The sequence below is a fragment of the Salmo salar genome, unplaced genomic scaffold (genome assembly GCF_965601325.2).
Source record: "Salmo salar unplaced genomic scaffold, fSalSal1 ptg000152l, whole genome shotgun sequence".
NCBI lineage: Eukaryota > Metazoa > Chordata > Actinopteri > Salmoniformes > Salmonidae > Salmo > Salmo salar.
Genome location: NW_027675323.1, coordinates 1,085,350 through 1,110,904, shown reverse-complemented (window position 1 = coordinate 1,110,904; position 25,555 = coordinate 1,085,350). Strand labels below are relative to the sequence as shown.

At 41.3% G+C, this 25,555-nt stretch overlaps 2 protein-coding genes across 3 annotated transcripts in view; both read right to left on the bottom strand.

Moving 5' to 3' along the window:
- Positions 1-10,540, bottom strand: part of LOC123740285 (E3 ubiquitin/ISG15 ligase TRIM25-like) — a 159,326-nt gene extending 148,786 nt beyond the window's left edge. Inside the window, exons 1-3 of one of the 2 annotated variants that reach the window (XM_082971055.1) lie at positions 10,333-10,540; positions 7,139-7,836; positions 2,646-6,708 (exon numbers count right to left, since the gene is read on the bottom strand). In XM_082971055.1, coding sequence (XP_082827181.1) covers positions 6,466-6,708; positions 7,139-7,735 — 840 coding nt within the window. In that variant the 5' untranslated portion in view covers positions 7,736-7,836; positions 10,333-10,540 and the 3' untranslated portion in view covers positions 2,646-6,465. Of the gene's footprint in view, positions 1-2,645; positions 6,709-7,138; positions 7,837-10,332 lie in introns of those variants that run through there. The other variant, XR_014383191.1, reaches the window with a different exon arrangement.
- A 7,046-nt stretch (positions 10,541-17,586) lies between these two features.
- LOC106581595 (haptoglobin-like) lies at positions 17,587-20,566 on the bottom strand. Its single transcript, XM_082971063.1, has 4 exons — positions 20,413-20,566; positions 19,972-20,084; positions 18,537-18,805; positions 17,587-18,351 (listed from the first exon to the last, which is right to left on the bottom strand). The coding sequence occupies exons 1-4, from the start codon at positions 20,415-20,417 to the stop codon at positions 17,788-17,790; spliced, it is 951 nt and encodes a 316-aa protein (XP_082827189.1). The 5' UTR covers positions 20,418-20,566; the 3' UTR covers positions 17,587-17,787.
- Between the last annotated feature and the right edge of the window lie 4,989 nt (positions 20,567-25,555).

Genomic DNA, 25,555 nt, shown 5'->3' with positions numbered 1-25,555 from the left:
AGCTGTATCATTTTTTTATTCATTTTGACATATTGTTTGGGACCACTTTTTTTGCTCTGTTTGAAGGCTGACAGCTTCTTCTCAGGAAGAGAATCACTTAGCCTTTCGACTAATTTTGGGTTAGGGATATTCTAATAAATCTACACCCTATTCCCTACGTAGAACACTACTTTAGACCTGGTCAGAAGCACCGTAGTGCACTACGTAGGGAATAGGGAACCATTTGGAACAGAGACCAGAAATTCCCCTGAATATCTTTCTCATCTGGTTTCTATAACAGCCCTTCACTCCTCCCATCTTCCTCTTCCTCCCTTTTCATTCTATTCTATCAGCCACACCACTAGCTCACCTCCACACAATCCATTTACAAGTTAAAGACACACCTTGGAATAAATAACAAAGGAAAACTATTACTAGATGAAGTTTAGTGTTGGATTTTTTTATTTCCCATCACCATAAATCATATTTAATCACTGAAAACATCAATTAGGGCCGAGCTGATCAATGATACTGAGGAGAATTACATAGAGACAGAGAACCAACTGAGAAAACATATCAATGGTTCTGAATGACAACCAATATACATCAACACCAGACATCATGATTCATGGAAATGGACCCTACTACAGTTTAACCAGCTCAGCTATAGACTACACCAGCATGACTAGTATCTATGTGGACCCTACTACAGTTTAACCAGCTCAGCTATAGACTACACCAGCATGACTAGTATCTATGTGGACCCTACTACAGTTTAACCAGCTCAGCTATAGACTACACCAGCATGACTAGTATCTATGTGGACCCTACTACAGTTTAACCAGCTCAGCTATAGACTACACCAGCATGACTAGTATCTATGTGGACCCTACTACAGTTTAACCAGCTCAGCTATAGACTACACCAGCATGACTAGTATCTATGTGAACCCTACTACAGTTTAACCAGCTCAGCTATAGACTACACCAGCATGACTAGTATCTATGTGGACCCTACTACAGTTTAACCAGCTCAGCTATAGACTAGACCAGCATGACTAGTATCTATGTGGACCCTACTACAGTTTAACCAGCTCAGCTATAGACTACACCAGCATGACTAGTATCTATGTGGACCCTACTACAGTTTAACCAGCTCAGCTATAGACTACACCAGCATGACTAGTATCTATGTGGACCCTACTACAGTTTAACAAGCTCCACTATAGACTACACCAGCATGACTAGTATCTATGTGGACCCTACTACAGTTTAACCAGCTCAGCTATAGACTACACCAGCATGACTAGTATCTATGTGGACCCTACTACAGTTTAACCAGCTCAGCTATAGACTACACCAGCATGACTAGTATCTATGTGGACCCTACTACAGTTTAACCAGCTCAGCTATAGACTACACCAGCATGACTAGTATCTATGTGGACCCTACTACAGTTTAACCAGCTCAGCTATAGACTACACCAGCATGACTAGTATCTATGTGGACCCTACTACAGTTTAACCAGCTCAGCTATAGACTACACCAGCATGACTAGTATCTATGTGGACCCTACTACAGTTTAACCAGCTCAACTATAGACTACACCAGCATGACTAGTATCTATGTGGACCCTACTACAGTTTAACCAGCTCAGCTATAGACTACACCAGCATGACTAGTATCTATGTGGACCCTACTACAGTTTAACCAGCTCAGCTATAGACTACACCAGCATGACTAGTATCTTTGTGGACCCTACTACAGTTTAACCAGCTCAGCTATAGACTACACCAGCGTGACTAGTATCTATGTGGACCCTACTACAGTTTAACCAGCTCAGCTATAGACTACACCAGCATGACTAGTATCTATGTGGACCCTACTACAGTTTAACCAGCTCAGCTATAGACTACACCAGCATGACTAGTATCTATGTGGACCCTAGTACAGTTTAACCAGCTCAGCTATGGACTACACCAGCATGACTAGTATCTATGTGGACCCTACTACAGTTTAACCAGCTCAGCTATAGACTACACCAGCATGACTAGTATCTATGTGGACCCTACTACAGTTTAACCAGCTCAGCTATAGACTACACCAGCATGACTAGTATCTATGTGGACCCTACTACAGTTTAACCAGCTCAGCTATAGACTACACCAGCATGACTAGTATCTATGTGGACCCTACTACAGTTTAACCAGCTCAGCTATAGACTACACCAGCATGACTAGTATCTATGTGGACCCTACTACAGTTTAACCAGCTCAGCTATAGACTACACCAGCATGACTAGTATCTATGTGGACCCTACTACAGTTTAACCAGCTCAGCTATAGACTACACCAGCATGACTAGTATCTATGTGGACCCTACTACAGTTTAACCAGCTCAGCTATAGACTACACCAGCATGACTAGTATCTATGTGGACCCTACTACAGTTTAACCAGCTCAGCTATAGACTACACCAGCATGACTAGTATCTATGTGGACCCTACTACAGTTTAACCAGCTCAGCTATAGACTACACCAGCATGACTAGTATCTATGTGGACCCTACTACAGTTTAACCAGCTCAGCTATAGACTACACCAGCATGACTAGTATCTATGTGGACCCTACTACAGTTTAACCAGCTCAGCTATAGACTACACCAGCATGACTAGTATCTATGTGGACCCTACTACAGTTTAACCAGCTCAGCTATAGACTACACCAGCATGACTAGTATCTATGTGGACCCTACTACAGTTTAACCAGCTCAGCTATAGACTACACCAGCATGACTAGTATCTATGTGGACCCTACTACAGTTTAACCAGCTCAACTATAGACTACACCAGCATGACTAGTATCTATGTGGACCCTACTACAGTTTAACCAGCTCAGCTATAGACTACACCAGCATGACTAGTATCTATGTGGACCCTACTACAGTTTAACCAGCTCAGCTATAGACTACACCAGCATGACTAGTATCTTTGTGGACCCTACTACAGTTTAACCAGCTCAGCTATAGACTACACCAGCGTGACTAGTATCTATGTGGACCCTACTACAGTTTAACCAGCTCAGCTATAGACTACACCAGCGTGACTAGTATCTATGTGGACCCTACTACAGTTTAACCAGCTCAGCTATAGACTACACCAGCATGACTAGTATCTATGTGGACCCTACTACAGTTTAACCAGCTCAGCTATGGACTACACCAGCATGACTAGTATCTATGTGGACCCTACTACAGTTTAACCAGCTCAGCTATAGACTACACCAGCATGACTAGTATCTATCACTCCAGTGTTTAATTGCTAAATTGTAATTATTTCTCCACCACGGCCTATTTATTAACTTACCTCCTTCATCTTACCTCATTTGCACATCTGTATATAGACTTTTCTATTGTGTTATTGACTGTACGTTTGTTTATTCCATGTGTAACTCTGTTGTTTTTGTCCCACTGCTTTGCTTTATCTTGGCCAGGTCGCAGTTGTAAATGAGAACTTGTTATCAACTGGCCTACCTGGTTAAATAAAGGACTTGTTCTCAACTGGCCCACCTGGTTAAATAAAGGACTTGTTCTCAACTGGCCCACCTGGTTAAATAAAGGACTTGTTCTCAACTAGTCTACCTGGTTAAATAAAGGTTTCATTAAAAAGTGTAGCAATAACTTAACTTTTCATTATTTAGACAGACTCCTCTAAATAATAAATATAATAAAATAACAAAAAAACAGTTAAATGCTAAGTACTATACATAGGTTTTATTTAAAAAATAACAATAGAACCTATTTAGTACTATAATGGTATTTCCTAACATAATATTATTACTATAATAGTTTCTAAAGGGGTTGTAGGCTACCCTACCCTAGAATTAGGGTTCAGGATAAAACAGGTTATACGTAGGGTTAGAGTTTCTGTACAGCACTTTGTGACATCTGCTGATGTAAAAAGGATTTCATAAATACATTAGATTGATTGTTAGGTTCAGGGTATTTAAAGAGAAACTGTATGGGTTTATATCTCTCTTGCTCCTCCCTGTGGTCTTCTGTGGGAACTACATACCTCATTCACCACACTTGATAGGCTCATAATCTGAGGTAGCAACTGAGTCAGAGCTACAAATCAATGATCTCCACCTATCCATTAGGTTTACAACTCAGTGAACCTGCGCAGCATTCTCTCTATTTGATGTCTACGAACCAACAGATTTCAACGATTATCATATTACCCAGCAGCCATTTAGAAACAAATAAAAAAAGGTTATTTCTTTTTATTCTTTCTTCTGACTGTTTAAATCGGACACATCTTGAAAAAGAGAACAGGGACATGCGATTTGTTGAGAATTTACACCTTTTAATATATATAAAAAAAATATATATACAGTTAACCATGACCAGAACATGTTTAACGTTTGATGGTTTTGCGCCAACCATCCCTGTAGGTCACTACAACCTATAACCAGGTGAACAGTGAGCTTCCTCACCAAGTAGCTGTAACCTAGTTAATAATAAGTTACCTGAGGTAAACCTACAAGTTTAGTTAATAATAAGTTACCTGAGGTAAACCTACAAGGATAGTTAATAATAAGTTACCTGAGGTAAACCTACAAGGTTAACGCGGGCTGGAAGAGAATTACTTCAAAACCACAGCAAACAGCTGGGACATATAGTAATATTATATATATATAATATTATATCACTGGGCTCCTCTGTGCTAACAAACCCTGTGTACCACCCCTCCCCTGTTTAACCTTGAATTTCGTTCAGAAAAACACTTCCACATTTAGCAAAACTAACCAACTCTTTACGGATCTGTTCGGTGGTAATAAACGGAGGCAGATTAGACACCACTACTCTTGTCGAAATCAGCACCAACACAACCCCTCACATAAATCATACTGGTAACTAGCCGGGTAACAAGACTCACCTTTTACATTACCACAACCACCGCCTTGTTCATTCTGGATACAGAGTGTATATGTTCCTCTCCCACCTGTTCACCGACCAGGATCAATAATTCCTCCACACCATTCTCCACAACGCACCTGAAGAGACAGCGTTTCTTCTCCACTCGGTTGAGGACATCAAACTACCCTACTCCCTCCTCAACTCTAACCGATAAACAGAGGAAACCGATAAACAAACCCTCCCACCATGACAAAATACATTTGGAAAATAGGCAAAAGAATAGCTGCACTCTTCACGAATGACAAAACCTCACGTTACCAACTTCTTCTTCTTCTATGGTATAATGGCGGTCCTCAAACCAACGTTAAAGGAGCATGGCGCCTCCTACTGTGCTGGAGTGTGTTCAATCACGGTTTACACCATTTCTAAATCCTCCTACCTAACTCAGTACTTCTGAGAAAATAAAAAAGATCCCTACTAACTTCTAATAGACCCTCCCCCATCCCCCAAATCCCTTCCAAACCCCCATCATACCCAGTCCAACCTCAATGACCCTACACTTCAATCTTTCCCTCTCTTCAACATCCTTACAACAATATAACAACACATGCTCCACCGTTTCATTGACAATACCCTCCAGACACAAACCATTCACATGCTGCCAACCAGATGGAAGGACCAGTTCAATGTACAATGTCCTAAACACAATCGAGTAAACACCACCTCTTCCTTCCTAATCTGACCTTTGAACCTTGGTCCACCGACCTTTCTTTGGAGGGCATATAAATGCCGTCCCTTGTGCTCAGAGTCCCATCTCTTCTGCCACACATCTATCAAAATGGCCCTGATCTCACATTTGTCCTCACCTCTACCCAGTGGAACATTAATATATATTATATCTTGTTTTAAAGTTATTTTAGCTAACTAGTCTACAATTTCATTCCATTCCACACCTGAATGTGCTGGCACCCAGCAGAATCTCACTACTAGACCCATTCTCTCAATTCTCCATAATAACATTAATACCTCCAATAGTAGGTCACTCCTAATAGATTTACCAGATGATAAACTATTCAATACAGACAGAGAATCTGAGGATACTATAACTCTAACAGGTTGTACGTCCTCCACCCACTGGAGGACAACTATTATCACCAACAGTTCAACTGAGTACACTGACAGTTCATCTGTTAGTCTTCTACATATCTGCACATCACATTCAGGAAGGTAAACACCTGCTCCTGTGGGCCCACTATCTGGGCCCTTGGATCCATCTGTGAAAAGAAGTAAAAAAGCATAACAACTTCTACCAATGTAATTGTCAACCAGTTTCCCTTTATCACTGACTTCTGACCCAATCTTTTCCTTTTGTCTACCAAGGTTAGATCAACAACAGGATCTGGGAGTAACCATGGAGGAACATCCCCTATCACCACAGAAAGGGCCAACCTCCAACTCCCTGAAACTACTCTCATCAGCAAGCTTTCCAACTGTCCAACCAAAACCACTGCCTTGTCTACTAGTATATTCCCAACAGTCATCTAGAACAGTAGCAGTGGGATGCTCAACCTCACAGCCTTTCAACCCAATAAGCTAATGACAATTTATTACGTCGTATATCCAAAGGCATCTCACCTGCCTCAACTGGACTATAATATAAATACATGATGGAGGGGACAGGTGAAATGGTGTGTCTCCTCTGGTCAACAATACTCACCTTGAGAGACTCCACAGCCTGTTGGAGCTCCTTCAGCTCCTTCTCTCTCTCCTGGAATCTCTGCTGGACCTTCTGCTGACTCATCCCCAGCTGCCTCTGTGGAGAATCACTCTTCAATGAGCTATCAAGCTTTATTAGTCCAGTAGATCAATAGTATAGTAATGTGACATAGGGCCCATAGAGAGGAAGGTCTAAAAAATGGATGGTCCATTTACTAAATGATATTTATTTGTTGCTATGTGAATGATTATAGTTTTTATGGTAGGACTACATGTATCAACAGGTTGAGACTGAACTTTGGACTCATAAAAGGCCATTCAGAATGATAATAGTGTTTGACATTATAAAATGGTGATACATCTGGAGAATCTGGGTTAACATATCAATATACTCAAGGTTTGTGTTCATATTTGTTCTGCTGAGGATCCATTTCATTTCAATGATCTCATATTCAAACAGCCTTAGTTCCTACTGTCTTTAATTCTTTGTTTATCAGACAGTCACCAACAAGTTGTTCTGGTCTTACCTGTTTCTCAGTCCTCTCTGCTGCAGCTGACATTGTATCATGGCCTTTATGTTCATCCATTGTACACAGATAACAGATACACTGCTGATCGGTACGACAGTAAACCTCCAGCAGTTTGTCATGATGAGAGCAGATCTTCTCCTGTAGTTGTGCGGTGGCTTTGACCAGCTTGTGCTTCTTGAAAGCTGGAGATTCGTAGTGAGGTTGGAGGTGAGTCTCACAGTAAGAGGCCAGACACGCCAGACAGGACATGAGGGCTTTCTGCTTTCTGGTCCCAGTGCAGACATCACACGCCACATCTCTAGGTCCAGCATAGCACAGAGCAGGAGGGGGAGCAGCCTGGAGTCCTGTCTTCTTCAGTTTCTCCACCAGCTCAGCCAACATGTTATTTTTACTCAGCGTAGGCCTCGGACTGAAGGTCTGTCTGCACTGAGGACAGCTATAGACCCCTTTCAGAACATCCTGATCCCAGCAGCCCTCAATACAGCTCCTACAGTAACTGTGTCCACAGGGGATGGTGACTGGTTCCTTCAGTAGATCCAGACAGACAGAACAACAGAACTGGTCCTGGTCCAGCAGAACTCCCTGTTGAGCCATTTGGACGGTTGTTCACTCTCACACAGACAGACGACACAGAGACTCAGATCAGTTTCGTTTCCTCAGAAGAGAGTTTGTGAAGGGGGATGGACTTCCTGGTTCTGCCAGAGGGGTGGGGTTAGAGGGAGGGAGGGGTTAGAGGAATGCAGGAAGAGAGAGAGGAACTGCAAGCAACATCAAGAGGGAGACAAATAGTTTTGTTCCAATGTTAGAGCCCTTAACATATAAATAGTGTTAACCCAGTATCAGTATCAATAGTGTTAACCCAGTATCAGTATCAATAGTGTTAACCCAGTATCAGTATCAATAGGGTTAACCCAGTATCAGTATCAATAGTGTTAACCCAGTATCAGTATCAATAGGGTTAACCCAGTATCAGTATTAATAGGGTTAACCCAGTATCAATATCAATAGGGTTAACCCAGTATCAGTATCAATAGGGTTAACCCAGTATCAGTATCAATAGTGTTAACCCAGTATCAATATCAATAGGGTTAACCCAGTATCAGTATTAATAGTGTTAACCCAGTATCAGTATCAATAGGTTTAACCCAGTATCAGTATCAATAGTGTTAACCCAGTATCAATATCAATAGTGTATCAGTATCAATAGTGTTAACCCAGTATCAATATCAATAGGGTTAACCCAGTGTCAGTATTAATAGGGTTAACCCAGTATCAGTATGTTAATTAGTCCCGTGCTTCGACTACTCAGACCCCTCACACATCCGGTCCATTCTGATGTTCTCACAGACACCATACCACTTTTGACACCAATGTAGCAAACAGCTGGGCAGGGAAGTGAACCCAGGTCTCACATGTAAAAGGCCAACAACCTACGCATCGCACCATTGGCACCAATTGGGTCACTTGGTTGGAATTGTGAAGTGGCTCAATTACATTATCATATGAAATGTAGAGGATCACTGCACTATAGTGGAACTATGATACAATTACATTATCATATGAAATGTAGAGGATCACTGCACTATAGTGGAACTATGATACAATTACATTATCATATGAAATGTTAAATGTAGAACCATAATATATGAATATTGATATATTGAATTTGACTTGACCACGTCCAGTCTGCTCCATTTATATGATTAAACTGACACCAACCTGTCTCAGTAGTAGTAGACTGTTAGGAGTGTTTTACTGTCATTCACTATACTAACATTACATTTAATTTATCTACACACTTTACAATAATCCCTGGCAGTATTCTCACCTTGTAGCCTGACTTCATTGTGATTATTTTCTGTTCTGTTGTGTATATTCTGATGGGTGAGGCCTGAGCTGGAATGTGAAGCTAACTGAAGCTGGCTAGCTTTAGAAAACCAGTATATCAAGCCTGTATCATAGTATACCCCTCAGGCTACATTCAGGTTTCAGCAAGAGGCAGGTATCAACATGTCGAGTCGTAGGCGACAACCTGGGTTGTATTCATTAGTTTACTCCACAGCCAACAGTTTTAAGATGTTAAATAAAACATAAACCGTTTACTCTAAACGCTGTACAACGTGACCTAAACGGTTTCTGTTGCGAAACGTTTTGCTACGGTGGGCACTAATGAATACACACAAACTGTTTTGAGGAAGTGTAAGTTGTTGTTAGTCTCTCGAACAATATTTATTAGTCTCTCTTTCACACAACATACCTTCCTGAGTGAAAAGAGTTAACTGTAGATTATAAAGAGAACATGTTTGTTTGCTGCTTGTTGTGTTTTAAGCCTGTTTTGAGAAGACAAGTCTATAGACCTATGATACAGTACACTCTTAGAATAAAGGGTTCCAAACGGGTCCTCCTGCCGTCCCCATAGGAGAACGCTTTTGGGTTCCAGGTAGAACCCTTCTGGCTTCCATGTAGAACCCTCTGTGGAAAGGGTTCTTCACGGAACCCAAAAGTGTTCTACCTAGTACCAAAAAAAGGGTTCTACAAAGGGTTCTCCTATGGGGACAGCCAAAGAACCCTTTTAGATTGTAGATAGTGTAGGAGCGATCACCCTGGGGCACACAGATGGGCACAGAACGAATTCACCCCACGCATCTAATTTATATCGAAAACATTTTAAGGAGAGTAGGACTATTATAACACTGTCCACCAAAAATATAATTAACTATATGAATACACACAACAATACCATCAACTATATGAATACACATAACAATATAATTAACTATATTAATACACACAACAATACCATCAACTATATGAATACACATAACAATATCATCAACTATATTAAGAAAAGTATGTTCAGTGGTTTCAAACCAAATTACACAGGAAAGAGGAGCTCATTGTAATTTAGAAAACAAATTTTACGATATTTTGAAAGACGATTTACAACTTATACATAAAAATATACAAATTGTAAAATAACCACAATATACGAATATATGAACAATATGTTTTTGAATTTGACTTGCCTACGCCCAGTTAGCGCCATTTTGTATGATTGAACTGTCACATAACTGTCCCAGGTGAAATGGACTTTTAGATCTGAGTGTTTTACTGTCATTCAGTATAATAAAATAAAACCATACATTTAATTTCTCTACACACTTTACAATAATCCCTGGGAAGATTCTTACCTTGTAGCCTGAATTCACAGCCAGAACATGTCAAGTCATTGAGATATTTTCCGTTGTTCTGAGAGAGCACCTTCCTGATAACAAGTGGCTCTGTATCTATGTTCTAGGTACAGTTGATCTTTGGATGCAATAATATCTGGTCAAAGTCTAGTGACACAACACCATAGTATATCATAAACATAACAGCAGTTGGCCAGAAAAGGCCATGACATACTATAAAACAGGGTTCATCAACAACACCATAGTATATCATAAACATAACAGCAGTTGGCCAGAAAAGGCCATGACATACTATAAAACAGGGTTTGTCAACTAGATTTGGCTTCGGGTGTCACGGTTGTCATAGAGAGGAGCGGACCAAAGTGCAGCGTGATTATCGTTCCACATATTTTATTGAACTGTGAAACTATGCAATACATACACATAAACTAAAGAACAAAAAAACAACAAACCGTGATGCAGAGGTGAAACATACACTACTCAAAAACAATCTCCCACAAACCCAGGTGGGAAAAACACCTACTTAAGTATGATCTCCAATTAGAGACAACGATGACCAGCTGCCTCTAATTGGAGATCATCCCAAACAAAACCCAACATAGAAATACAAAACTAGAAAACAACATAGAAAAACTAAACTAGAAAACCCCCCTGTCACGCCCTGACCTACTCTACCATAGAAAAGAACAGCTTTCTATGGTCAGGACGTGACATCGGGATAATTTTTTTCTGAGTTAAAGTCGGCGGGCCAGAACATAATTAGCATATAATATTAGCACAATTAATACGCCTACACTACAAATTGAACAACATGTTTAACACATTTCATTAGTACATAGTACATTCAGTGACAATAAATAATTTAGATCTGATTAAGTTCATAAAATCACCATTATCTCTATTCAATTATAACTTTTTGTTTATTTCTCTGTGTGTTGATTGTTGGGGAAAAACATGTCTACGTAGCCTACTGTAGTCTACACTACTTTATTAATATCAACATTCATTCAGAACAATGAGCTTGATAGCAAGAGAACATGTCGCTCTCAAAAAGTAACAAAAGAAAGGTGGATAATGAAAATCAAAGTTTCAGGGAAGAACGGACAGAGAGATATGCATTCATCTGACCATCTTTCTCCAATGCCAAGCCAGAGTGTCTTGTTTGCAATGAAAATGTCATTGTTTGCAAATAATTCAATCTCAGACGGCATTATGAATCTAAACATGGTACTTTCAAAGTAGCCTTCCCGCCCCAGACAGAGGCCTGAAGCAGAATCACTGAAGCATTAACTACAAGCTACAAACACGGCAGTAGAATCCTCCTTCATGGCCTGATCCAACAACAGAAGGTCACAAGTGCTTTCCTAAAAGCATCCTGGGTTCTAACCAAACACAACATGCCCTTCACAGACGCAGAGCTGTTTAAAAAATGCATGGTGACAGTTTTGGAGGAATTGGCTACAGACAAGTCTATGGATCAAATCAAATCAAATCAAATTTATTTTTATATAGCCCTTCGTACATCAGCTGATATTCTCAAAGTGCTGTACAGAAACCCAGCCTAAAACCCCAAACAGCAAGCAAAGCATGTGAAAGAAGCACGGTGGCTAGGAAAAACTCCCTAGGAAAAACTCCCTAGAAAGGCCAAAAACCTAGGAAGAAACCTAGAGAGGAACCAGGCTATGAGGGGTGGCCAGTCCTCTTCTGGCTGTGCAGGGTGGATATTAAAACAGAACATGGTCAAAATGTTAAAATGTTAAAATGTTCATAAATGACCAGCATGGTCAAATAATAATAATCATAGTAGTTGTCGAGGGTGCAACAAGCACGTCCGGTGAACAGGTCAGGGTTCCATAGCCGCAGGCAGAACAGTTGAAACTGGAGCAGCAGCACGGCCAGGTGGACTGGGGACAGCAAGGAGTCATCATACCAGGTAGTCCTGAGGCATGGTCCTAGGGCTCAGGTCCTCCGAGAGAAAGACAGAAAGAGAGAAAGAGAGAATTAGAGAGAGCATATTTAAATACACACAGGACACCGGATAAGACAAGAGAAATACTCCAGATGTAACAGACTGACCCTAGCCCCCCGACACATAAACTACTGCAGCATAAATACTGGAGGCTGAGACAGGAGGGATCAGAAGACACTGTGGCCCCATCCGATGATACCCCCGGACAGGGCCAAACAGGCAGGATATAGCCTGGATAGCCTAATTGCGTCTGTCAAACAGGTGCCCCTGTCTGTGACATCAGCCGGACGCCGTGTCTGTGCTCTGGCGGATGACGTGTATAGGATTGTTCTGGAGGGGCTCAGTCAGGCTGAGCATTTTCCCCTGGCTATTGATGAGAGAACTGACAACACCCATGTAGCACAGATGTGTGTTTATGTCTGTTATTTTCATGGAAATTACTTTAAAGAAGAGCTACTGGCACTGATTCAACTGGAAGGACACCACCGGGGACGTTCCCCTGGAAGGACACACCACCGGGGACGTTCCCCTGGAAGGACACACCTCCGGGGACGTTCCCCTGGAAGGACACACCACCAGGGACGTTCCCCTGGATGGACACACCTAACTAATTTTGGGTTAGTTAGACTAATTTTGGGTTAGTTCTCTCAAGAAGAACTAACCCATCTCAACATGACAGAAAGTAAGACAGGGAAACCCATCTCAACATGACAGAAAGTAAGACAGGAGAACCTATTTCAACATGACGGAGAGTAAGACAGGAGTCCCTGACTTTATCTTCTCTCAAGAAGAACTGTCTTATGGTATGAAGATTGTTCTTCTTGAGAAAAGATCGAGCCTTCTTCTCTCCAGAAGATGTCTGGTAGACCCATTTAAATACCTTTTTTGGACATTTCAAGATAGCAGATGTTTGAGTTGGGTCTATTAACACAGCTGTGAGTTGTTATTTTTTTCATTTTTGACATAATGAGCACTCCTGGATGTGACAGATTTTGACTCATATTGAGTGATATGACTGAGCTATTTAAAAACACTTTTTCAACATTTCTAGATAGCAGTTAGTTCAGTTTGATCTTATTAAAGACAGCTGTATATTATTTTTTTGGACCCAAAAATATTCTATGTTCACGCCCACTTTTTTTGCACTATGTTTGAAGGCTGTCAACTTCTTCTCAGGAGGAGAATCACTTAGCCTTTCAACTAATTTTCAAATGATAGGATGCCTATTTAAAAACACTTTTTCAACATTTCAAGATAGCAGTTAGTTCAGTTTGATCTTATTAAAGACAGCTGTATCATTTTTTAAATTCATTTTGACATATTTTTTGGGACCACTTTTTTTGCTCTGTTTGAAGGCTGTCAGCTTCTTCTCAGGAAGAGAATCACTTAGCCTTTCGACTAATTTTCAAATGATTGGATGCCTATTTTAAAACACTTTCTCTACATTTCAAGATAGCAGTTAGTTAATTTTGAGCATATCAAAGACAGCTGCAACTTTATTTTATTAATTTTCACAATTTTTATTTTTTATTCTAAGTCCACAGTCTCTGTCATTGAACTATGTTGAGTCGTGTGCCTGGTGATTGAACAGTTTACCAGGTGTGTTTTTGAATATAGTTCTTAATGGCTTCAGTGGTGTGCTGGTGTCTGCATGTTGAAGGAGTGGATTTCTGAAGTCATGGCGCCTGCTAAACAGACTGATTTGGGATATAAAGAAGGACTCGACCATTCATTGTGTAGCTGGGACCCTCGGGATTGCAAACAGAGGAAGATCTTCAAAGGTAAGTGATTTATTTTATCGCTATTTGGGATTCTGTGACGCCTGTGCTTGTTTGGAAAATATGTTATTGTGGGGTGCTGTCCTCAGATAATCGAATGCTATGCTTTCACCGTAAAGCCTTTTTGAAATCTGACAACGCAGTTCGATTGCCAAGATTCTAAGCTTTTAAATGATGTATGACACTTGTATTTTCATGAATGTTTAATATTACGATATTTCTATTTTGAATTTGGTGCTCTGCAATTTCACCGGATGTTGTCGTAGGTGTCCCGGTAGCGGTCCGCGAGCCCTAAGAGCTATTAAAACCATGTGCCCTGATTTAGTTAAAACTGGTTCCATCAGAGCCCTTACAAAACCTTTTACAACTGATTCATCATTGTCATACCTCATAGGGTCCAGAGTTTTCCTGGTTAGGTCAACAGATAAGGATAAACTCTGGGTCCCAGGGCAAAAAAATTGCCCCCCCCCCCCACTCTGGGACCTATGGTTGCCACCAGTCTGCTTGCCGTTCTCAGTTATCGTCAGGTACTGTATGTGGATGATCAGGGCTTTATTCAGAAAAAGTTTCTTGGGCTACTTTGATTTGCCAAGTGGGTGAGATTTGAATTCCGTGTTTATCTTCATGGACAAACTTGTTGTTCAAACCTACGATGGCTCAGCTTCAAGGGAACGTATCTGCTATTTGTATTTCCAACTGAATTCCCTCCTGTTCCATGATTTAACAAGCGATGACCACTCCACTACCATTGTCAACTACCTCCTCACATGAACTGGAAGCCATGTCTCATGTGGCCCACTCATCCACTGGCACATTGAATGTTTCCTCTCCAAGCACTGTGAGGAAACCCCTGTCAATTTTCTCTCATTACTTTGTGTAGAGTCAATCACAAACACAATCACATTATTACACATCTATGACTCATTCTTAGCTCTTTTGTCTCACTGTGTAGTGTTTTTGTGTTATTGTCTTCCCAGTCAAATCCTGTCCTGCACTGGTCAAGCCTCTGAACACCTCAACTCATGCCTCATACCCTCATTCAATCACTGCTGTGATCCCTTCCTAAAATGGTGTACGTAGCCCTCTCATTCCTATTCCCCATAATATTGTACTATAAGTGTCTTTATTAAATGCTTTAGGTTAAAATAATTACTCTTTGACGATTTTTTAAACAGATTTTTAACATCTCTGTGTAACGATCGTCGTCGGGTGATGAGGAAGAGGACCAAAGCGCAGCTGGGAGCGAACACATGTTTATTCTTCACACTGAAATAAACACGTACACAAAACCAAGAAAATGCAGATACGTTAACTGCTCAAAACACAAAGAGGCAACACCCCACAAACAGCGTGGGGGAAAAAGGAACAACCTCTTGGGGCTAGGGGGCAGTATTGAGAATTTTGAAAAAAATATGTGCCCATTTTTAACTGCCTCCTACACCAACTCAGAAGCTAGAATATGCATATTATTGTTCAGGTTTGGATAGAAAACACTCTGAATTTTCTAAAACTGTTTGAATGGTGTCTGTAAGGATAACAGAACTCATATGGCAGTCAAAACCCTGAGACAAATTCTGACAGGAAGTGGATACCTGATGTGTTGAATTACCTTTAAGCCTATGCCATTGAAACACACAGGGGCTTATTAATTGTTGAGCACTTCCTATGGCTTCCACTAGATGTCACCAGTCTTTAGAAAGTGGTTTGAGTCTTATACTGTGAGAACTGAACGAACAAGAGCCTTGGAACGGTGGTGGCCGATTAGACTCTGGCGCGCGAGTTCATGTTGGGTACTCTCGTTCCGAAACGTTTGAAAAGAGAATGCAAATGTCCGCCTTGAATATTATTCATGTTCTGGTTGAAAAAGGCACTAATGATTTATGCTATACAACGTTTGACATGTTTGAACGAACATAAATATTTTTTTTCCCCTCGTTCATGATGAGAAGTTCGGCTGGCATAGATCATGTGCTAACAACACAGAGCTTTTTGGACATAAATTATTAGCTTTTTCGAACAAAACTACATTTGTTATGGACCTGGGATTCCTGGAAGTGACATCTGATGAAGAGAATCAAAGGTAATGGATTATTTACATAGTATTTTCGATTTTAGATCTCTCCAACATGGCGGTTAGTCTGTATCGCAAAGCGTATTTTTATGGGCGCAGTGCTCAGATTATTGCAAAGTGTGATTTCCCAGTAAGGTTATTTTTAAATCTGGCAATCCGGTTGCGTTCAAGAGATGTAAATCTATAATTCTTTGAATGACAATATAATATTTTACCAATGTTTTCGAATAGTAATTATTTAATTTGTCGTGCTGATTTGACTGGCGGTTATTGGAGGGAAACGATTTCCTCAACATCAACGCCATAGTAAAACGCTGTTTTTGGATATAAATATGAACTTGATAGAACTAAAAATGCATGTATTGTCTAACATAATGTCCTAGGAGTGTCATCTGATGGAGATTGTCAAAGGTTAGTGCATAATTTTAGCTGGTTTTCTGCTTTTGGTGATGCCTGTCTTTGAATTGACAAAACATTACACACAGCTATTGTCAATGTACTCTCCTAACATAATCTAACTTTATGCTTTCGCCGTAAAGCCTTTTTGAAATCGGACAACGTGGTTAGATTAAGGAGATGTTTATCTTTCAAAGGGTGTAAGATAGTTGTATTTTTGAGAAATTTGAATTATGACATTTAATTGTTTTCAAATTTGGCACTCTTGATATTTCACCTGTTGTTGATAGGGTGTACCAGGGGTGGGACGCATGCGTCCCACATAGCCCCTAGTACATAGAGATTAAAGGAAAAAGCTTCTACCAGTCCGTGGTGAGTAATCCCAGTTCTGATGTCCAGAAGTTATTTTCGGTCGTAAGAGACGGTAGCAGCAACATTATGTACAAAATAAGTTAAAAAATAAGTTACAAACAACACAAAAAAATGAACAAAATAGCACAATTGATTACGGGCATGTAAAACATCAGCCATACTCTTCGGCACCATTTCTGAGATATCTCTTGTTGAAACTGAACAAATTGTGGTACAACAGGCTGCTCCAAAGCAAGAGAGCTATTAACTAGTGTTGAGCTGTGATGACAAGCCTTTTGTCTTCTGTATTTAAATTAGTCACTAACCAGGAGTGACATGACCTCCATTCCCCTGCTGGGAGGGATTCTAGACCCTCGTTTATGTAGCTCTATTTTAGAACAAGTTATTTCCTTCTTGAATGATTTTCATGACAAATCTACTAAAAAACCCTTGCTGGTCTCAACACAATATCCTCCTTGGCCAGATAACAATTTTCCTTAATAATTCCATTACTTAAATGAACTTCAAAATCGTCTCATGTCCTAGCTGTAGGTTACTTGTTTTAATGGCTCTAACATGCTCTAAGGTTCCAGCTTGTAGAGATGATCTAAAACATGTTTCCCAGCATTCTAAAATGAGTTGAAGAAAATGTGAATAAAAGTTATAAGGTGAAACATCGGAAACCAAACTTCTTAGGAGAGATTAATTTATTGAAAATCCTTTGAAATCAACATCGGAAGACACACTCAATCAGGCGGGGGCACACACTCAATGAAAGTCGAAACTTGAGAGAGTTTTACAAGATCAAGTCAGAAAATTACTTTGTTAGCAAAGGCATAATGGAGATTATGAGCCCCGGCTCTCATATCTGAAACTGTGCTGAGTGGAGGCTACAACTGCCTCGAAAACATCTCAGACATTACACTGGAGCGGAGACTGGCTGATTTCTCACTGTCACCCCTGAGGACACTGTTGATCCAAGGCATGTAGGCAGAGAGCTTCATGTAGACAGCGTATTTCCTCACGGCACAGGCCTTATCGAAGGACAGGATCCCTGCAGCATACACTCTGCCGTCTTTGGGGTCCTGGACTGCCAGGGCACCGCCTGCATCCCCAAAGCACACATTCTCCTGGTACTTGCTGGCTCCAGTACAGAACATGTTGTCGTCTATGGTTGGAGTGCTGCCACCACGGTTGTACTCTGCCTTACAGAAGCTATGCGATGCCACAGGCAATACCAGGTGTTTCAGTGACTCAGCGGGGGTGAAGTGGACCCCCCAACCCCAGCCTGTGATGATGCCTTTCTCCTGGGCTGCCTCAGCCAGGTCCTCACCCCTCTCAGGCAGAGGGATGGGCATCACAGCCTCGCTCAAGGTGAATGGCTCCTTCAGCTGAATCAGAGCCAGGTCGTTGTCCCAGTCTGACACGCTCTGGAAGCCTGGGTGCAGAACCACCTAGAAGGGGAAGGGAATAATTCATAGGACCTTTTTTTTGACGATCTACTGTATTTGTGCTCTAACTACCTATAAGACTGAAAATGATGATGTAGGTGAGAGAGCCCAGTGCAGTTCTGCTTGCTGTAAATACTGAATTGTCTGTATATTGTTTGAAAGAGATGGTAATGGGTATACTAGCTCACCTTTTCTACAGCAACTTCTTTGGAGTCATTGGCTTGGGAGTATCGCGTGATGCCTAGGTACACCTTGGGGATGATTGGTTCTTTCCCCTGGGTGTCCTGCCTACTCTTCCTGACAAACAAGTTCCTGCCAGCGGTCAGGACCCAGCGGTCAGAGATTAGAGCTCCCCCAGCGAAGCCCCCGTTCATGACGTTTTTACTCAGATAGACCATGGCCTGCCAGGGGACATGAGGGGCCAGGGTGCCCCCAACCATACGCCTGAAGCGCAGGTCTGGGCAAGAAACACAACAACATTATTTCTATACAATCTCTATATGGTTAAAACATCCCCAACTCAGCACCACCTAGCACTTACTGCTGTGCAACTCAAACACAACTATAAAAGATTATTGCAGAAAAATGAAATGTGCCTCAATACAATTCCAGCCTTTGTTTTAGTTTGAGTTTGAGTTTGCTAAAATCAACACTATTCACTTGAATACACATAACATTTGGTAGTAGCTTTCTGGAACCTTTTAGCTTTGACCTGACAAAAGTTCAGTAAATTCATTAATCATCTACTATTATCTAAAAAAAATAAGTGTTGTCATGACTTGAGCCAGACAAGGCTAGCTTTCACAGAATTACCTTGGAGGTCACAATACGCAGAAACCTAGATGAGGATGGAATTAGTGTCATTTCTCTTCTCAAACATTTTCCTGAAACGTTTGATGAGAGGTGGATTTTGAGGAATTTTACTTTTCAAGGCTTTCATGCTCTGTAGATTTTCCTAATGACATATTTTACCATCCAGCTTGGAGGAAGCTGAGACTGAGGATCTCTCCTTCCTTTCCTCCCTGCTTGCCTTCTCTTTGATCCCTGTCATCTCATGTGTGTCGCTGCTGAATCGATTTTTAAGATAATCGGGATAATAGCTGTGAGCCGTGAGACTTAACAAGGTTCTCACTTGAAAGTGATGGTGACATCCTCATTTTGGCCACAGCTACTGTATTCTCCAACAGGCTGAATAGGAACAGCTTGTGTCTGCTCAGCTCAGAGTTGCGTAAGGGGATCCATAGTGAAGATTGGCTTCAGAACATCCGATGAGAGTGACAGTGTAATTGAAATGTGAGTGATATCCTTACACGAACCAGTCACAACGGGCCAGCAAATATAATATGTTTCGGAAATAGACAAATTGCACGTGTGAAAACACACGTGTAATGTGTAAGTCCAATATTTTTGGGCGATATTCTGCATCAATGGTGTCACTAACACCCACCTTAACATAGACATGGGACAAGAAAGGTTGTCAATGATCTTTAAAATGTACATGTTTTTGTTTGAAAACGTTTCATCCCTCTCACTTTGTTGACATTTCAATCTAAATCAGAAAAAGTAAGCACGTATTGGCATAAGGCAGGGAGTTGGTTATGTGTCAGTTAGACAGATAGCTACCTGAATTGTCTGACATCTCATCAATTGATTTGGTATTGGTTTTGATTTTGATTTTGATTTTGTCCTGTTCCAGACAGACACAGGAGGCCGCGAGGAGCACTACCAGGGATGACCTGCGGACAGAAGGAACACATAAGTACAGTACACACACACAGAGCCAACTGACAGACAGCGCCCAAACACTCACTAGTACCACAACTAACGGTTCCTTTACTTAGGAAGTCTCTGGGCTTGCTTGTTAACCTATATTTAGAAAAGGTCTCTAGCTAGAGCAATTTGAATGTTTTTTGAAAGATTTAAGTAGCTGTGTTTCCCTGCCATTTTACAAAGATCCATTGTCCAAAGACATTTCAGAGATTCATTTGGATTGGTACTGCAATGACAACAATTGCCAGGCAACTAGGGTTTTGTTGAAGAAAGAATATGAAAAGTATAACATACCACATTTTGATGGAAATATCTGTTTATCAGTTTGTATGTTGAGCTGTGTCTCCTCTGTAAAGACGATGTACTCCGTGAGAAGTTATAGGACCAAGGCCTTATATCTGCTGAGGAGAGAACTCACCCCCTGTCTGCCCACCGCTGGGAATTTTGCTGGACACAGCTTCAGTTCTGATTCCCGAAAATCGGAGAGATTGCAAAATCTCTGTTCATGCCAACCCATTATTGGAATCGTGTCCAAACCCTAACCCTGACCCCATCTGGAGCTCAGCCACAGCCAACTAGTATCAGAGAAGACCATCTGAGGGATAAATCATTTCATAGGGTATGAATTATGAAATCAGAACAGGATACAGCACATCTATAATTTGTGCGTCAATTTGGTTTATTGAAAGTAAATGAGGTGCATATAAATGCCGCATCAGAGTGTGTTATTTAAAAAATGTGATACCGTCATAGTTGTTGTTGTTTGTTGTTGACTCACATTTGCTGTTTACGACTCACTTTGGTAACACTGTACTTGACATCCAGCGTCATAAAACATTATGACACAGTCATAACCATGTCATAATATGTCATAACAGCTGACATAACTTGTCATAGCCTGTTATAATATGGTCATAACACTGTTATGACACATATTTGGACCTGTTGTGACATATATTGAGTTATTTTATGGCTGGTTATAACACCTACATAAGAGTGTCAAAACCCACAAAACCTACCACACAAGGCAAACCATTCCATTACACCATAGCCTACATGTCAACAGTATGTTTATGTTATATACAAATGTTTGAAATTGACCATATTCAATTATTGTAGTTGCTCACACATTGATGTCAGACATTTTTTTTTTATAAACAAAAACATTTATTTCACCTTTATTTAACCAGGTAGGCCAGTTGAGAACAAGTCCTTTATTTAACCAGGTGGGCCAGTTGAGAACAAGTCCTTTATTTAACCAGGTAGGCTAGTTGAGAACAAGTTCTCATTTACAACTGCGACCTGGCCAAGATAAAGCAAAGCAGTTCGACACAAACAACAACACAGAGTTACACATGGAATAAACAGAAGTACAGTCAATAACACAATAAAAAAATCCAGTGTTATTAACACTGGAGTGATAGATGTGCAGATGATGATGTGCAAGTAGAAATACTGGTGTGCAAAAGAACAAAAAAAGTAAATAAAACAATATGGGGATGGGTTGGCGCCCCCCCCCTTGGGTTGTGCCATGGCGGAGATCTTTGTGGGCTATACTCGGCCTTGTCTTCGGTGAGTTGGTGGTTGTAGACATCCCTCTAGTGGTGTGGGGGCTGTGCTTTGGCAAAGTGGGTGGGGTTATATCCTGCCTGTTTGGCCCTGTCCGGGGGTATCATTGGATGGGGCCACAGTGTCTTCTGATCCCTCCTGTCTCAGCCTCCAGTATTTATGCTGCAGTAGTTTATGTGTCGGGGGGCTAGGGTCAGTCTGTTACATCTGGAGTATTTCTCTTGTCTTATCCGGTGTCCTGTGTGAATGTAAATATGCTCTCTCTAATTCTCTCTTTCTCTCTTTCTTTCTTTCTCTCGGAGGACCTGAGCCCTAGGACCATGCCTCAGGACTACCTGGCATGATGACTCCTTGCTGTCCCCAGTCCACCTGGCCATGCTGCTGCTCCAGTTTCAACTGTTCTGCCTGCGGCTACGGAACCCTGACCTGTTCACCGGACGTACTTGTTGCACCCTCGACAACTACAATGATTATTATTATCTGACCATGCTGGTCATTTATGAACATTTTAACATCTTGACCATGTTCTGTTATAATATCCACCCGGCACAGCCAGAAGAGGACTGGCCACCCCTCATATCCTGGTTCCTCTCTAGGTTTCTTCCTAGGTTTTTGGCCTTTCTAGGGAGTTTTTCCTAGGGAGTTTTTCCTAGCCACCGTGCTTCTTTCACATGCATTGCTTGCTGTTTGGGGTTTTAGGCTGGGTTTCTGTACAGCACTTTGAGATTTCAGCTGATGTACGAAGGGCTATATAAATACATTTGATTTGATTTGATTTGTAGGTAGTTGGATGGGCTATTTACAGATGGGCTGTGTACAGCTGCAATGATCGGTAAGCTGCTCAGATAGCTGATGCTTGAAGTTAGTCAGGGAGATATACCGTTGAAGTCGGAGGTTTACATACACCTTACCCAAATACATTTAAACTCAGTTTTTCACAATTCCTGACATTTAATTCTAGTAAAAGTTCCCTGTCTTAGGTCAGTTAGGATCACCACTTTATTTTAAGACTGTGAAATGTCAGAAAGATAGTAGGGAGAATAATTTATTTCAGCTTTTATTTCTTTCATCGCATTCCCAGTGGGTCAGAAGTTTGCATACACTCAATTAGTATTTGGTAGCATTGCCTTTAAATTGTTTAACTTGGGTCAAAGGTTTTGGGTAGCCTTCCTCAAGCTTCCCACAATATGTTGGGTGAATTTTGGCCCATTCCTCCTGGCAGAGCTGGTGTAACTGAGTCAGATTTGTAGGCCTCCTTGCACACACACGCTTTTTCAGTTCTGCCCACAGATTTTCTATCGGATTGAGGTCAGGGCTTTGTGATCGCCACTCCAATACATTAACTTTGTTGTCCTTAAGCCATTTTGCCACAACATTGGAAGTATGTTTGGGGTCATTGTCCATTTGGAAGACCCATTTGAGACCAAGCTTTAACTTCCTGACTGATGTCTTGAGATGTTGCTTCAATATGTCCACATAATTTTCCTACCTCATGATGCCATCTATTTTGTGAAGTGCACCAGTCCCTCCTGCAGCAAAGCACCCCCACAACATGATGCTGCCACCCCCGTGCTTCACGGTTGGGATGGTGTTCTTCGGCTTGCAAGCCTCCCACTTTTTCCTCCAAACAGAACGATGGTCATTATGGCCAAACAGTTCTATTTTTGTTTCATCAGATCAGAGGACATTTCTCCAAAAAGTATGATCTTTGTCCCCATGTGCAGTTGCAAACTGTAGTCTGGCTTTTTTTATGGTGGTTTTGGACAGTGGCTTCTTCCTTGCTGAGCGGCCTTCCTTTCTGAGTGGCCTTATGTTGATATAGGACTCGTTTTACTGTGGATATAGATACTTTTGTACCTGTTTCCTCCAACATCTTCACAAGGTCCTTTGCTGTTGTTCTGGGATTGATTTGCACTTTTTGCACCAAAGTACGTTCATCTCTAGGAGATTTTCACCAAAGTTGATTTGTCACGTGCGCTGAATACAGTGAAATGCTTACTTACAGGCTCTAACCAATAGTGCATAAAAGGTATTAGGTGAGCAACAGGTAAGTAAAGAAATAAAACAACAGTAAAAAGACAGGCTATATACAGTAGCGAGGCTATAAAAGTAGCGAGGCTACATACAGACACCGGTTAGTCAGGCTGATTGAGGTAGTATGTACATGTAGATATGGTTAAAGTGACTATGCATATATGATGAACAGAGAGTAGCAGTAGCGTAAAAGAGGGGTTGGCGGGTGGTGGGTGGGACACAATGCAGATAGTCCGGGTAGCCATTTGATTACCTGTTCAGGAGTCTTATGGCTTGGGGGTAAAAACTGTTGAGAAGCCTTTTTGTCCTAGACTTGGCACTCCGGTACCGCTTGCCATGCGGTAGTAGAGAGAACAGTCTATGACTGGGGTGGCTGGGGTCTTTGACAATTTTTAGGCCCTTCCTCTGACATTGCCTGGTGTAGAGGTCCTGGATGGCAGGCAGCTTAGCCCCAGTGATGTACTGGGCCGTATGCACTACCCTCTGTAGTGCCTTGCGGTCAGAGGCCGAGTAGTTGCCATACCAGGCAGTGATGCAACCAGTCAGGATGCTATCGATGTTGCAGCTGTAGAACCTTTTGAGAATCTCAGGACCCATATCAAATCTTTTTAGTTTCCTGAGGGGGAATAGGCTTTGTCGTGCCCTCTTCACGACTGTCATGGTGTGTTTGGATCATTCTAGTTTGTTGTTGATGTGGACACCAAGGAACTTGAAGCTCTCAACCTACTCCACTACAGCCCCGTTGATGAGAATGGGGGTATGCTCGGTCCTCCTTTTCCTGTGGTCCACAATCATCTCCTTAGTCTTGGTTACGTTGAGGGATAGGTTGTTATTCTGGCACCACCTGGCTAGGTCTCTGACCTCCTCCCTATAGGCTGTCTCGTCGTTGTCGGTGATCAGGCCTACCACTGTTGTGTCGACTGCAAACTTAACCTCTATGGGCTAGGCGGGACGAATTCGTCCCACCTACGTAACAGCCACTTGAAGCCTGTGGCGCGATTTTCAAAACCTTAAAAATCCTATTACTTCAATTTCTCAAACATATGACTATTTTACAGCTATTTAAAGACAAGACTCTCGTTAATCTAACCACACTGTCCGATTTCAAAAAGGCTTTACAACGAAAGCAAAACATTAGATTATGTCAGCAGAGTACCAAGCCAGAAATAATCAGACACCCATTTTTCAAGCTAGCATATAATGTCACCAAAACCCAGAAGACAGCTAAATGCAGCACTCACCTTCGATGATCTTCATCAGATGACAACCCTAGGACATTATGTTATACAATACATGCATGTTTTGTTCAATCAAGTTCATATTTATATCAAAAACCAGCTTTTTACATTAGCATGTGACGTTCAGAACTAGCATACCCCCCGCAAACTTCCGGGGAATTCGCTAACATTTTACTAAATTACTCACGATAAACGTTCACAAAAAGCATAACAATTATTTTAAGAATTATAGATACAGACCTCCTCTATGCACTCGATATGTCCGATTTTAAAATAGCTTTTTGGTGAAAGCACATTTTGCAATATTCTAAGTACATAGCCCAGGCATCACGGGCTAGCTATTTAGACACCCGGCAAGTTTAGCACTCACCATAATCATATTTACTATTATAAAAGTTTGATTACCTTTTGTTGTCTTCGTCAGAATGCACTCCCAGGACTGCTACTTCAATAACAAATGTTGGTTTGGTCCAAAATAATCCATCGTTATATCCGAATAGCGGCGTTTTGTTCGTGCGTTCCAGACACTATCCGAAATGGTAAAGAAGGGTCGCGCGCATGGCGCAATTCGTGACAAAAAAATTCTAAATATTCCA